This window comes from Amblyomma mixtum, chromosome 7 (genome assembly GCF_055824585.1).
Source record: "Amblyomma mixtum isolate Tamu chromosome 7, ASM5582458v1, whole genome shotgun sequence".
NCBI classification, from domain to species: Eukaryota; Metazoa; Arthropoda; class Arachnida; order Ixodida; family Ixodidae; genus Amblyomma; species Amblyomma mixtum.
Genome location: NC_143018.1, coordinates 133,562,002 through 133,575,115, shown reverse-complemented (window position 1 = coordinate 133,575,115; position 13,114 = coordinate 133,562,002). Strand labels below are relative to the sequence as shown.

Genomic DNA, 13,114 nt, shown 5'->3' with positions numbered 1-13,114 from the left:
ACAGCGTGTTGTAGCGCTGCCAGGGAGTCCACGGAACGCCACCATCCGTTCGGCACGATGCCCTGCCCTTTGAACGCAACACTTTTTAAGGAAAGGAAATGGCGCAGTAATTCTCTGACGTCTCGGTGGACACCTGAGCCGCACTGTACAGGAAGGGAGGAAGTGGAGTGAAAGAAGAAAGAGGGGCCGTAATGAAGAAAATGAAAATTGTATTTGAGGAAAGGAAATTACGCATTAACTGTCTCGCATATCTCGGTGGGTAGTAGTGAAAACATTTATTTTTTTTTTCAAAAGGAAGTGTTAGGGAGTAGGGGGATGGGGATAGATAGATGTGGAGCTTCAGTGGTCGGTATTCCCTAGTCCAGGATCCCGTTGGCCTCCGCCGCTGCCTTGGCCCTCGTCACCAGCATAAGCTGTGTGCTCGGGTCGGAGTCAGCCAGGAGGGCCTCCCACTGCTCTAGACTAGGGCTATTTACCTTTGGTAGTAAAGGGCTTTTTTCGCAGCCCCAGGTGGCGTGGTACGTTGTGGCGTAGCCCCCACACCACACGCACTCTTTCGCGTATCTGTTCGGCCACATTTTGTGATACATGGCTCTGCTTGGGTAGGTGTCTGTTTGTAGTCGTCTGAGCGTGGTGGCCTGCTCTCTGTCGAGGATATCCGCCGGAACCGAGTACTTCTTGCGCGCTCCCAACAACGCCTTCATTGCCTCCCCGTAAGATTCTGGCGTGCTGAAGGGTTCGACCGGCAAACCCGCCCTCCGGTTCGTGAACCCTCGGACAACGGTGTCTGCCATGAGATTTCCCTCAACCCCAGTGTCAGGGACCCAAATGATGGTCACCACCATCACTGGTGTCCACTCGGTGGACACCTGTCGAAAATTGCATTTGACGAAAGAAAGTTGCGCAGTAACTGTCTCACATATTTCGGTGGACACCCGTAAAACTTCGCGCGTGGTGACATCACGACAATTTGGACCAATCTGAAACGCGGACAAATACGCCTTGCTCGTCAGTAAATTGGTTTTTGAGGAAAGGAAATGTATCTGTCTCGCATATCTCGGTGCACACCTGAACCTCGCCGTAATGGGAAGGGAGGAAGATGGGAGTGAACGAAGACACCGTATTCACTAGACGCACCTTTGTTCATTCCAAACAATCGAGCTGGCATGGTGGAGTGGTAGCGTGCTCGACTCGCACTCCGGAGACTGGGGTTCGATTCCCAAGCTCGGCCAATTTCTTACTCGGTTTTATTTATTTATCTGGTCTGACTAGAAAGGTTAATTGGACTAATTGGTTAAGTGAGCAACTAACTGAACTCAAACTTACTTGGAGCATCACTATACGATCCCTTTAATTGGTTGCATGGTTAGTAGCCAAAGTACAATTGGCCCCGTTTGAAATTCGCGAAATGTGACGTTACGACCGTTTCGACCAACTGAAAAGCGTGACATTTCTGTCGACAGCTCCTGCTTACAACGATGAGGCATTAAAGGCTTCCGCCTTAAAAGAAATCCATAGAAGAAACATGCTTCCTCTGGACCGTTTACTTAAATTGTAACGACCTCTGTGATGACGTATTCGCATCGTTGAGAAAGCCACGCAAATATCTGTGGCCGCAAATGGTGGGCAAAAATCACGCATTGCAAAAACGAGTGGCGCATGTCCAACATTGAAGAATGTGGCCAAACACTACGACCTGGGATCTGGGATAACCACTGAACAATACGCATTGCACAGCAGACAGCTTGTAGATGAGAAGCTTTAACCCTCTCCCTCTTCATGTGTTCGAAGTTTGGTCGCCTGTAGGCCCAAACAACTTCAGAGTAAGAAGCTCACCTGTGACACGTTGCATTCAGAGGCGGGAAGGAAGACTACTGCGCGTGCGATGCCATCAGCGTTTAGGAGTTGAAGGCAGTGAAGTTGGCGAGGAATAAATGCAAGTTGGCTGATGAAGACACACTTCTTACGAGCTGTCGATTCGTGAACTGAACTGATACGGTCGACTACTCGCAAAAACAGCGGTCGTGATCCTGACTGAAGCAAATCTGGCACAATACAAAAATGATCGGGCGCAAAAAAAGAAACAAGCAGCTACGCTCCAATCAAGCTATGAAGGGCGCACCTGCGCCTCACTACGCACGCCGCAAAGCAGCATCGCACAAAAGCAGCGTATTCCCGTACTGAAAACTATAGCGACCTTTGTAAACTGTACCGCTTTGCTCAGAGCTAGTCGCATCCAGAGAGCGGTCTGCGCGGTTGAGGGGAGAAAGAGAGAGAGGGAGGCTCCAATATAGAAATGCAGAGACGGCGGACGGTACAGTCAATTAAAAATGTAGGCAATCATTCCAGGGCATTTAACAGGAGCGACATGCCGGTCTTCGTACAGGATGTAGACTGGCGCCACCAGGAGATAAGTGAGCTGAGCAATAAAACTGAAAGAAAAGCAAGATATGCAATAAAACTAAATAAAACGCGCCTACGAAAAAACTGTACCAAGAGTTCAAGAGCGGCCATGAAAGAGGTTGAAATCGGTTTCAGGGAGAGGTTAAAGCTCTGTAAGATTTAAAAATAGAAAAGCAAAAAGTAGAATTCATGGTATTGCTGTGAAGGGCGTGGAAACTTTAAGCAAAATATACAGACCGTAATACTGGGTTGCGTAAGGCAGTGGACATTTTGTGTCTATTGGTGTGAAACTTGTGCACAGACCTTTGGGCTAGTTGGTGTATTGCACTCACGTACAAGCCCAAAAAAAAACATGCATAAAGAAGGACTAGGATAACACGGGCGCTCGTCTTGTCCAAATCCTCCTTAGTCCATGTTTGCGCTTGTAATTGACTGCAACTTGTAGGCGCCTTTCGTTGGGAAATGCGGAGCAGTGGATGCTCGCAGTTCGGCTTTGAAAGCAGCCGTGATTTACGCCACCGTACGCTGTCAAACATCGCCGAGTTTTTTTTTTCTTAGTGCGGTTGTATTGTACCCAATTTTACTTTGCGTAGTAATAGACACGGAAACATGAAACGTTGTTTTACATTCATATCAAGAGTCGCGGCTCTCAGTATGCACACGCTAACTCTATTGTCCCCACCTGTGTGGCCTGCGACAGCGAAAAGTTTTAGTGAAGTCGGAAAAAAACTGTCTGGATCATGTGGACTTAGCTACAATGTTCGTCTGACCATTCCTGCCGCCGAAAGGAGCCCATGCTATAGTGAGGCAGTTTTGTCGCCTCTGCGGTGTCGCGCTGACCACATAAGAATAATATGCTTGTGATGTCAACTAAAAAAAAAACAGCGCGAATAGCGCGGACAAGTAGAAAGAGCACACGCACGGCGCTGTCTCGCAAGTCAAAAGTATATTACACGACAGTAGTGCATTCAGAATCGAGGGGGGGGGGGGGGGCAGAGACCAAAAAAGCCACACCCGGACGGGGTACATGGTAAAGAGAGGGTAGGTAGATGGTTTCATGACGCACACTACGGGAACAAGTGAGGGGAAAGTCACCAGGTGCTTGCCGACGTTTCCACAAAAAGGACTTGTCTTCGTCTGGGCAAAGCGTTCATCATTGCCGGGGTTTATATACGACCTTCAGTCCGAGGAGGAAGGCCCAGAGAGAGAGAGGGCCTGAAGTGGGAAGGGTATTAGGATGGGAAGGGTGAATCTTGTCCAGGCATCGTGGCTACTAAAGTGGATTAACCGGTTGACATCCAAAACAGAAGAGGAGAAGGCCAGCTCGCCAGAAAGGGAACCTGAGGCAGGGAGGTGGGGCGGAACATGGAGAGGTAGTGAACGCGGTCATGAAAGGGTGTGCGTCTGTCCAGCTAAGACAGGTGGCTTGGTAGGACTGGATAAAGGAATTGACAATTAGGATAAAGGAGATGAGCTGCATGGCGAAACAAAGTGCGGGGCGAAAGAGAAAAAGAAAAAACTGAAGCGAACAGAAGAGAAAATGGGCTCTGGTTCAGAAGAAAGAGTGAAAGGAAAGGGTCGGTGTTACGACGCAGCTAGCGAGTTTACGTGTTCCTCGGCCTCCGCGAGTGAGGAATGGTTTGTTTTCGAAGTCGGTCAGAAACACGATAAGACGATAGGACGGCTGGGGCGGAGCGGCGCTGTGTGTGTGTGTGTGTGTGTGTGCGCGTGCGTGCGCGCGCGCGCGCGCGTGTGTGTGTGTGTGTGTGTGTGTGTGTGTGTGTGTGTGTGTGTGTGTGTGTGTGTGTGTGTGTGTGTGTGTGTGTGGGCGCGTGCGTGTGTGTGTGCGTGCACGCGCGCGCACTGAAGCCTATCCATCTTGCTAGCTATCCAGAGCGGCAAACAACGACGCGTGTTTTAAAATCTGTTTGTCTCTTCTAGTTGTAGTATGTTCTAGTTAGCCACCGCGGCTAAGAGCAAGGTGTGTGTGTTTGATATTGTGCACTTTTCTTTTGTGTTGTGACATCTTACGTCTGAACGATGGCTGAACGATGGCAGGAAAGTCGTCTAATGGCTAAAAACTAAGTATTGGCGGGAGGATTGCCTATGGGCTGAGGACGGAGTATTGGCAGGATGCAACGAGGTTGGTGCGTTCGAAGGAGGGCGCAGGAGGTTTTGTATGTGGCAGCCGGACAGAACGGTCGTGTGCGGCCGGTGGTAGTCCCGCAGCCGAGCGTGGATTTGGAGGCACGAGTTGTTTGAGCGGCGGTCGCATGGGTTCGCCGTGTGGTGGCCGGCGGTAGTCCGGAGTCGTGGCAGTTTAAGGTTGTATTTTTAGTTAGAGCAGCGAGGCCTAAATTTTTTGGCATATGTAAACGAGTTGCGTACATCGTAATAAATAACCTGAGGAAAGCCTTCCAAGTGCCTTACGGTCTGAATAACTGCACACCTCTCTGAATTCACCAGTAGCGAAGTACGTCCCTAGTCTCACTCATGAGACCCGCCCGCTACCAGTCCGCGTCAACATCAGTATAACGACGTCGACGAGGGAAGGGAAAAAATCGTGACTGGCGGGATGGATGGAGTGCGGAAGCCAAGGACTCCTGAGAAATGATAGCAAGAGGTGCAAGGCATAAGGTAGAATTAGAACGATAAAGTAAACTAATAAGTGAGTGAGTGAAAAACATTTATTCCTCCAAAAATCAGGTTTTAGCGGTGGGCCGATGTCGTCATGTCTTCGGCCTCTTCACAAGGTCGGCGCCCCTATTCCAGGGCACCGCTGAGTCTTGCTGCTTCGCAGGCGTGCTGCACCAGTGACCTTTGGGCCGTGAGCTCGCTGCTGGTCAGCAGGCCCTCCCATTGTTCCGCATTCGGGTCATTTAGCTTGTGAAATGCTCTGTTACGTTCGCATTCCCATGTGATATGATATAGCGTGGGGTTTGCTCCGCACCACGGACATGTCTCCCTGTATTGTGTAGGGAACATCTTATGTAGTATGTATAAATTGTGGAAAGTCCCTGCTTGCAGTCTCCGCCAGCAGACCGCCTCGTGCTGTGTTAATGATGTGTGGGGTGGTGGGTATTTGAATCTCCGCCCTCTGTAGTAGTTTAATATTTCTGCATACGTTGGTTCCACCGTCATGGGGTCCTCCAGGGTTTCTGACTGCCCTGCTCGGCTCGTGATCTCGCGAACTAGGCTGTCTACCCTCGAGTTACCCTCTATCCCGGTGTGTGCCGGTATCCAGAAAATCCTGTGTCTTAAGGTCTTATTTGGAAGCTTTGCTTCGAGGGGGATGCTTAGCGCTTCCTTGCTTATTTTTCCCTGTATGTAGTTCCTGCATGCTGCTTTGGAGTCTGTTAGGATTATCAAAGACTTGTTCCTACGGTAACCTTCGGCCGCCGCTAGACCTACGGCAGCTTCCTCCCTCTCCGTTACCATACAGTTTCTTAATGTCGCGCTGCTAATTGGTTCCCCCATGTAATCTACCACTGCTGCCGCGACTCGGAACTTTCTGGTCCTGTGGTCCCATGGATAGAGGGCCGCGTCTGTGTATACTGTGTTTTCCATTGTGGCTAGGTTCCGCTTCACATAGTCTGCCCTGGCCTGCCTTCTAGCGGCATGGAGGTTGGGATCCATGTTTCTCGGCAGAGGGCTGATGTCCAGTGTCTGGCGGACCTCGTCTGGAATGCTAGCTGTTCTATCTGCGATCCCTTCTACATTGTGCCCTAATCTGTTTAGGAGCTTGCGGCCGGTGGCTGTCTGCTGGAGCCTGGCTATTTGCGCACTTAGCTGGGCTTCCGTTAGTTCTTCGAATGTGTTGTTTAGGCCCATTTGTAGCAGCTTTTCATTTAATGTGTTTCTTGGCAGGTGGAGTGCCGTCTTGTACGCCATTCTTAGCAGCGCCTCCGTCTGTTCTTTGTCTTTCTTGGTCATGCGGTGGTATGGCAACGAGTACGTGACTCTGCTGACTATCAGGCTTCTGACGAGCTTGATCGTGTCGCTTTCTTTCATCCCGCTTCTGTTCTGTGATACCCTCTTTATCATGCGGCTTATTTGTTCTGTTGACTTCTTGAGTAGGCTAATTGTGTAGGTACATCTCCTGCGTCCTTAAACTAATAAATAACAACAAACAAAGTGTAAAGAGGAAAGAGGAAATTTTTGGAGGTAAGGACGAGTGGAGCGAAGTGGAACGGAGTGGTAGGGTGAAGGAAAGGATAAAGCTGTGACATGACGTACTGGGGAAACCTTTATCGATATGTAAGACCTTTTAATGTATTACGTCACTACTGGAATACCCCTGTAAGCTTCCAAGCTTCCTCTGAATATGTTGAGCCCTGCTAATTGTAAGGCTTCTACTTTGTCAATTAGGAATGCCTGTCCGTATTTTCTATCCCGTGCAGATTGCAAGCCTATTTGAAGAACGAATCTTTTAACTGCATCGAATTTTTGAACAAGTTCATGAAAATGTTCCGACACTGCCTTCTGTGTGTTCTTTGCTGGGCCAGCTCGATGGCCATTTAGTGTGGCTCATGTTGATTGCCCGGTTCCAGTGATATATGGTGTTTGACAACAGGTGCATTGAAGCGTGTCTTTAGCATTAGACGACCCGCAGTTCAATCCAGTCTTTATGTCGAAGATAAAGTCGCTTGCCGTGCTTGTAAAATTTGTGTCGCTTTGTAAATGCTTGCATCTTTTGAATCCAGATGCCGAGCTTGAGCTTACCGCTGGCGGGGATTTCTTATCCAGCCGAGCGTGTACTAGGATATTTCTCGGGCTTGTGTTGCGTCTTTATGTTACCCTAGGTACGCCGGGAAACATTTTCTTGAGACTATCAGTGCTTATTAAAATAGGGTGGTATGTCCACAGAATATGTTCAGAAGGGCGTTCGAGTATTTAGAACAAGTATGTTCACTGCCTTCGGACCGACTTACGCAAATATTTTAATGAGGTTACTGGAGTCTAGGCACAAAATAAAATTCTAGAAAAACCCCTCATATATTTGCATTATATTGAAAACATTTTTATGATACTGGAACACGTGTCGGAGACCCTGAAAGCTTCCGTCTCGCTCCTTAATTCATTCCACTCTAGCGTTGAGTTTAAATTCCAGTATTATAAGACGCGTCAATTTTCTCAACACTGTCATCCGCTTACAAAATAGGCAGCTTAAAAACACACTATAGAAAAGCCTGCAGACCGGAAGCAATACCTAGAACTCACTAGCCAAAATCCATGGGGCTGTAAGCAAAGCATATATGTCGGACATGCAACGCGCCTGCGAAAAATATGTACCGACAAAGACAACTATTTGAAATACTATAGACTCAAAAAAAAACAACCAGACTGTTCGGAACTATTCCCAAAAGCCCCTTAATTATGCTTTACAACGAGCAAGCACTCTAAAAGGAGGCGATGTACATAAAAAGAAACGAAAGTTAACAGTGAACGTACCCCTAAACCTATAAAGACATGAAGCCAAGCTTTGTCCGCATGTCGTCAAATGTTATCTACATGCTTCAATGCACCCGCTATCAGAAACAATATATAGGAAAAACCGACCATCAATGCGCGCCACAGCTGACGCAGCAAAGAACGCACAAAAGGCAGTGTCGGAATAATTTAATCAACGTGCTCAAAACTTCAATAACTTCAAATATACATTTTCAGTGAGGCTTCAAATCTCCAAGAGATAGATAACAAACACAGAGAGGCATTGCTAATAAACATATTTAAATCCTTATAACCAGCACGGATAAAAATATCTAGAGGAAACTTGGATTCTCTCGGGTGCATTCGAGCGGTGACTTAATTCTTTAAAAAGGTATTGCACACGGTCAAAAGATTTCCCAGAGCTTCATATCTCCCCCTTATCATTTCTCTACTCCTCAGCCCCGACCCATCCTTTTCCCATTTATCTCCTTCTTTATGATCTTCATGATCTATCTCCTTCTTCTGCCGCCATCTTCTGTCTTGGTGATGCACCGGATGAATGTTTTTCGGCAAAGGAAGCTCCGACAAAGGTCGGAACTTCCACCCCTATGCTGATCTTCTCTGGACTGTTTCTCCCAGCCACTGTTTTCGAGAACCTAGCCATTTGCATCCTTAATGCGCTTCTTTTAACTCATCGCAGATGTTGTGCACCAGGAGACCCAATAAACGATCTGTCGATGAATTGTTGGGTAGGTCCAAAGTAGCCTAGTACGCTTGCCTGATCATAGCTTCGGCCTTATCCCTCTCGCTGACATCCAGCTTACGGTAGGGAAGCCCATACACCACCCTGCTTACAGTGAATGCCTTCCGGCAGGCTGTTCTAATCAGTCTCACCGTCACACTGGCCGTGTTCTTGAGCCGCTCTAATACCTCCTTATCCTTTCTGTCCGATAGCAAGAACAACTCTAAGATCCGGATAGTCGGGACCTCAGCGACCCGCAGCCCCCCTACCCTCACTTCCAGCGGAGGCGGTGGGACATAGCGCCTCGCGTGTATTCCTCTATGTCTGTATCGCACCACAAGCAACTCCAGTGTGGGTTGTGAGCAAGATAGTCCAGCCTCCCCAGCGAGCTCTTCTATAATATTTACTGCCCGTTGCAGCGTCTCTTCCAGCTGGCCAGCACTGCCCCTGGTAACCCATAACGTAATATCGACCACGTAAAACGTGTATTTTAGCATCGGAACCTCCTCCAGCCTCGATGGCAATTTGATTAAAGGAAGATTAAGTAGGGACGTCGACAGTACCGAGCCCTGCGGCGTACCCCTTCCCCCCTAGGGGGAAGGAGCCAGACTTAATTTCTCCCACCAAATTTTCAGCAAGTTGTACCATTAAGGAAAAATTTCATATATAAGAAGGTCCTACATCCTGGGTTTATCTCTAAAAGGTTGTTTAAAATGGCCTCGTGGGCCACATTACGGAAAGCCTTATTCAGGTCAAGCACTAAAATGGATTTAGTTCCCGTACCATACCCTGGGTTTACTGTGTACAGTATCACAATGTCTTGCGCTGACAAGTTGGCCCTAAAGACAATCATTGTGGGCGAGAGCTGCTCTCCATCCTCTGCATAGTACTGAATCCTGTTGAGAAGCACATGCTCCATTAGCTTCCCCACACAAGAGGTCAGTGATACGGGGGTGTACGTTCTCTATAAACAGCTTCTTTCCAGGCTTGGGGATAAATGTGATTCTAGCATGTTTCCACACAGGTGGCAGCTCTCCTCCACGCCAGCATTCATTCATGAAGTCCTTGAGTGCCCCCCCCCGACGTGTTCTCAAAATCCGTTTCTCAAAAGCTTATTCGTCACTCCGTCTGTTCCAGTCGCTGACGCGGTGTGGAGCTGCCTCATGGCAAAATAAAGTTTCGCCGGCGGAAGATCCGCGTCTAGTTCAGGGTTCTCCCTTCACCAGTAGTTAGATAGTCGACCTTCTGTCGTGCTAGTAACGTACTGACCCTATAGCTCATGCAAAAAATCATCCATGGATCCTGCGTACTCATCTAACAGCCTCGCCGTCTGGTTTCTCTGCACCGATTTTGCCTGCGTTGAATCAAGAAGATGCCGCATAAGGTGCCACGTCTTCTTACACCCAAACTACCCATTAATGCGATCAGTTTCTGAAGCCTTTCATATCTAGAGTGGTGAGGCTGAATGCGGGAGCCACCCCCGTTCAGCTGTATGATAGCGAATCTCCATTCTTGGTTTCGCATTAGCGGTTACCACCTGTCATGTTGTGGTTTTTCTTTTACACCCCGATCCCGCATGTGGACACCTGCAGATTATAAATGCTCTACTCTCATTTAATAAATATTTCAACTGCGAGATATTGATGTGTTGTCCTCCTGTCGTCGTACGTGATTTTCAAGCTGGTTTATTTGAGTGCGAATCCTTTCCAACTAGCCAGTTTGCCGTACTAATTGACCTTAGTTCACTCCGATAGTTAACATGCTAAAATGTATTTACCGTTTAATACGGGCTGCGATCCTGCAAGCTCCTTTTCATTATCATTATTTACCGTTAGTGAATGGATGGTGCGATAAAATATGCGGTCTGGTGAGGTGATAGAGAGAGGACACACAGGCACCCTATGGAAAAACGTACGCAGCAGATAACGAGAAGCAATGGGCGCTTTATGTTAGCGTACTCCAAGCTCAAAAAGGGCTCGCTCGAGCGCTTCACCTAGGAGCGATGTCGGAGCGCAACTTAACGGCCATTTGATTCAAGTGCTCGAATAAGCGCCACCTGATGCCTCTGGAATTTCTGTTTCCGGCGCATTTAGACTATGGCAGCAGACAAGCGCAAGTTACTGCAGTTCTTGTGTAAACGACGATGAGCTGGGTGAAAATGATTACCGGAGGCACAGCCAGCAGCAGCGGTTCACCTTCATTCTGCAAGCTGCCCGTGCTGCGATGCAAGGTGCTATTCCACTGTTTTGCTATCATTAAATAATGTTGCCTTTCCCTTCTGTACGCTGACCACAGAGTCGCAGAGAGGACGATTCGTGATATTGAGAGCTACGTATTAATTGTGGTACTTCGGTACACTGATACATAGTTCAAGGAGCACTTCCGGATGACCCTCAGCCCATTATAGGTGAAATACATACTGTTGTTTCTTCATTCGGGAAAACATGTGTGGTACATTAAAAAAAATTAAGGGCGCTACGCCACTCGGCTTATACAAGCACTAAAACATGCATGACATCGTACTTTTGATCGATTTAAGGGCGATACTTCACATTTACAGTTAGGCAGTGTTTTAAAATCCACTGATATATTTTTTTGCCTCCGAAGTCACTCATTCGATGCTCATGAGCTCCCACCTTTGGATTGGGGAGCAACAATTCGTGTTCTCCACTAACCGACTTTCAAATACTCTGCCTGATATGCAGGTGATGTTGAGGACGACACAAGAGCGGCTTACGATAGAGAGGACACCTTCCGTACCTCTGCAAACACAAGTACTAATGACACTGTGGTTGCTGGGCAGCCAGGAATCATTTCGTGGAGTTTCTGGGCGATTCGGCCTCAGTAGGGGGTTGCTGTTCTATCTAAGTAATGGTATTATCGAGATATGGGCATGTATAACACCATCTGTCGGGCTAGTTGGTTGCGATCCATATGTATCAGCAGCGCGAACACCACACACCACACATTGCATTTCAGTTCTAGCCGTGTTAATTGTTGGCGCTCATCCCTTCGCATCGCTTACGTTGTTACCGTGTCTCGCCTTCTCATGTTTTTTTTTCTTTTAGCAAAATTCGCGCCCTCAACCCTGTTTTTCCATTTTTTCCATTTGCGCACACTCAACCCTGTTTTTACCTTTTTACCGTGTTCTTGCCTTCTCATGGTTTTAGAAAAATTCGCGCCCTCAACCCTGTTTTTCAATTTTTTCCATTTGCGCACACTCAACCCTGTTTTTACCTTTTTACCGTGTTCTTGCCTTCTCATGGTTTTAGCAAAATTCGCGCCCTCAACCCTGTTTCTCCATTTTTCCATTTGCGCACACTCAGCCCTGTTTTTACATTGTCTTGTTTTTTCCGCATGTCATTCGTGCTTTTCATGGAAGTCTTTGTATAGTGCGATAGTAGTTATCATTTTGATGCCCTGGACATCGTGTTGGTCCCAATTCGATAGCACGCCTTGATTACCCCCCTGGTGGGATTTTACCTGGTATGTGTATTAAAGTGCGGGTTCAATTTTTGCTCAAATAAAAGTTGGAAGTTCAGCGCTCTTTACCTTCTTCTCCTTCTTCTTCCTGTGTGGTGTTCGCGCTGCTGATACATATGGGCATGTGCTGCAAAAGGCCTCATTCGTTGGCCTGTAAATTTGCAAGAAGTTGCTGAGGAGTTTGCCCAAAAATTGCACTTTTCTGGGGCTCTTGGCGCTTTAGACGGCTGCAACATTGCGATCTAAGCCCCTGAAAAGGAGCAAGATGCTTACTACATCAAGAAAGAATTCCAGTCAGTCATCTTGAAGGGTTGCTGCGAAAGCAACATCATATTGACTTACATACATGCAGGGAGCCCGAGACGAGTGCATGGTGCCAAAGTTCTTGCCAGGTCTGACATGGCTAAAGTAGCTGACAACTTGCCATAGAATTTTCACATCATAGGAGACTCTGCTTATCCCCTGTTAGTAGGTCTCATGCGACCATACAGAAATGATGGACACTTGACAGAACAGCAGGCAAAGTTCAATAAAACTCAAGGAGCAGCAAGGTCCGTAATCGAGCGAGCATTTACTCAGCTCAAAGGAAAATTCAGAAGACTCAAGTATCTCGATATGCAACCAAGATTAAGGATCAGGAACTAGATTGTAGCATCATGGCTTCTTCACAAAGCAACACTACAATGTAAAGAGCCATTTGGTGACGACGCCATGCAGGAGGAGAGTGACTCGGATACACCTCTCGATGATGAGGACACAGAGCCTGCAAATAGCTGCGCTGCAATGAAGCGATATGCAAAAGCACGTTTCCTGTGGTGTAGAGAAGGTTTACAATAGGAACTGAACTTGCCGTCCGGAAATTAAAGTGTTACACTTATGCAGCACACAGATCGCCTCTTTGTAAACATTTTATTGTAGAATACTTTCGGCCGCTCCGGCCTCTGAACAGCAGTAAAATAATATTCAAGTAAATACACTGTCTGTACAATTTTTTAAACTAAAATGAACTGAAGAGTTAGTCTCATGCATTGTAAATCGTTCCATACCAGCAATATC

At 47.4% G+C, this 13,114-nt stretch overlaps 1 protein-coding gene and 1 pseudogene across 1 annotated transcript in view; one reads left to right on the top strand and one right to left on the bottom strand.

Moving 5' to 3' along the window:
• LOC149337640 (ATP-binding cassette sub-family C member 3-like) overlaps positions 1-2,155 on the bottom strand; it is a 245,206-nt gene extending 243,051 nt beyond the window's left edge. The window contains exon 1 of the mRNA XM_089553472.1: positions 2,123-2,155. Coding sequence (XP_089409598.1) covers positions 2,123-2,155 — 33 coding nt within the window. The remainder of the gene's footprint in view (positions 1-2,122) is intronic.
• Positions 2,156-3,640: 1,485 nt separating this feature from the next.
• Positions 3,641-12,703, top strand: LOC149337639 (uncharacterized; annotated as a pseudogene).
• Positions 12,704-13,114: the final 411 nt, after the last annotated feature.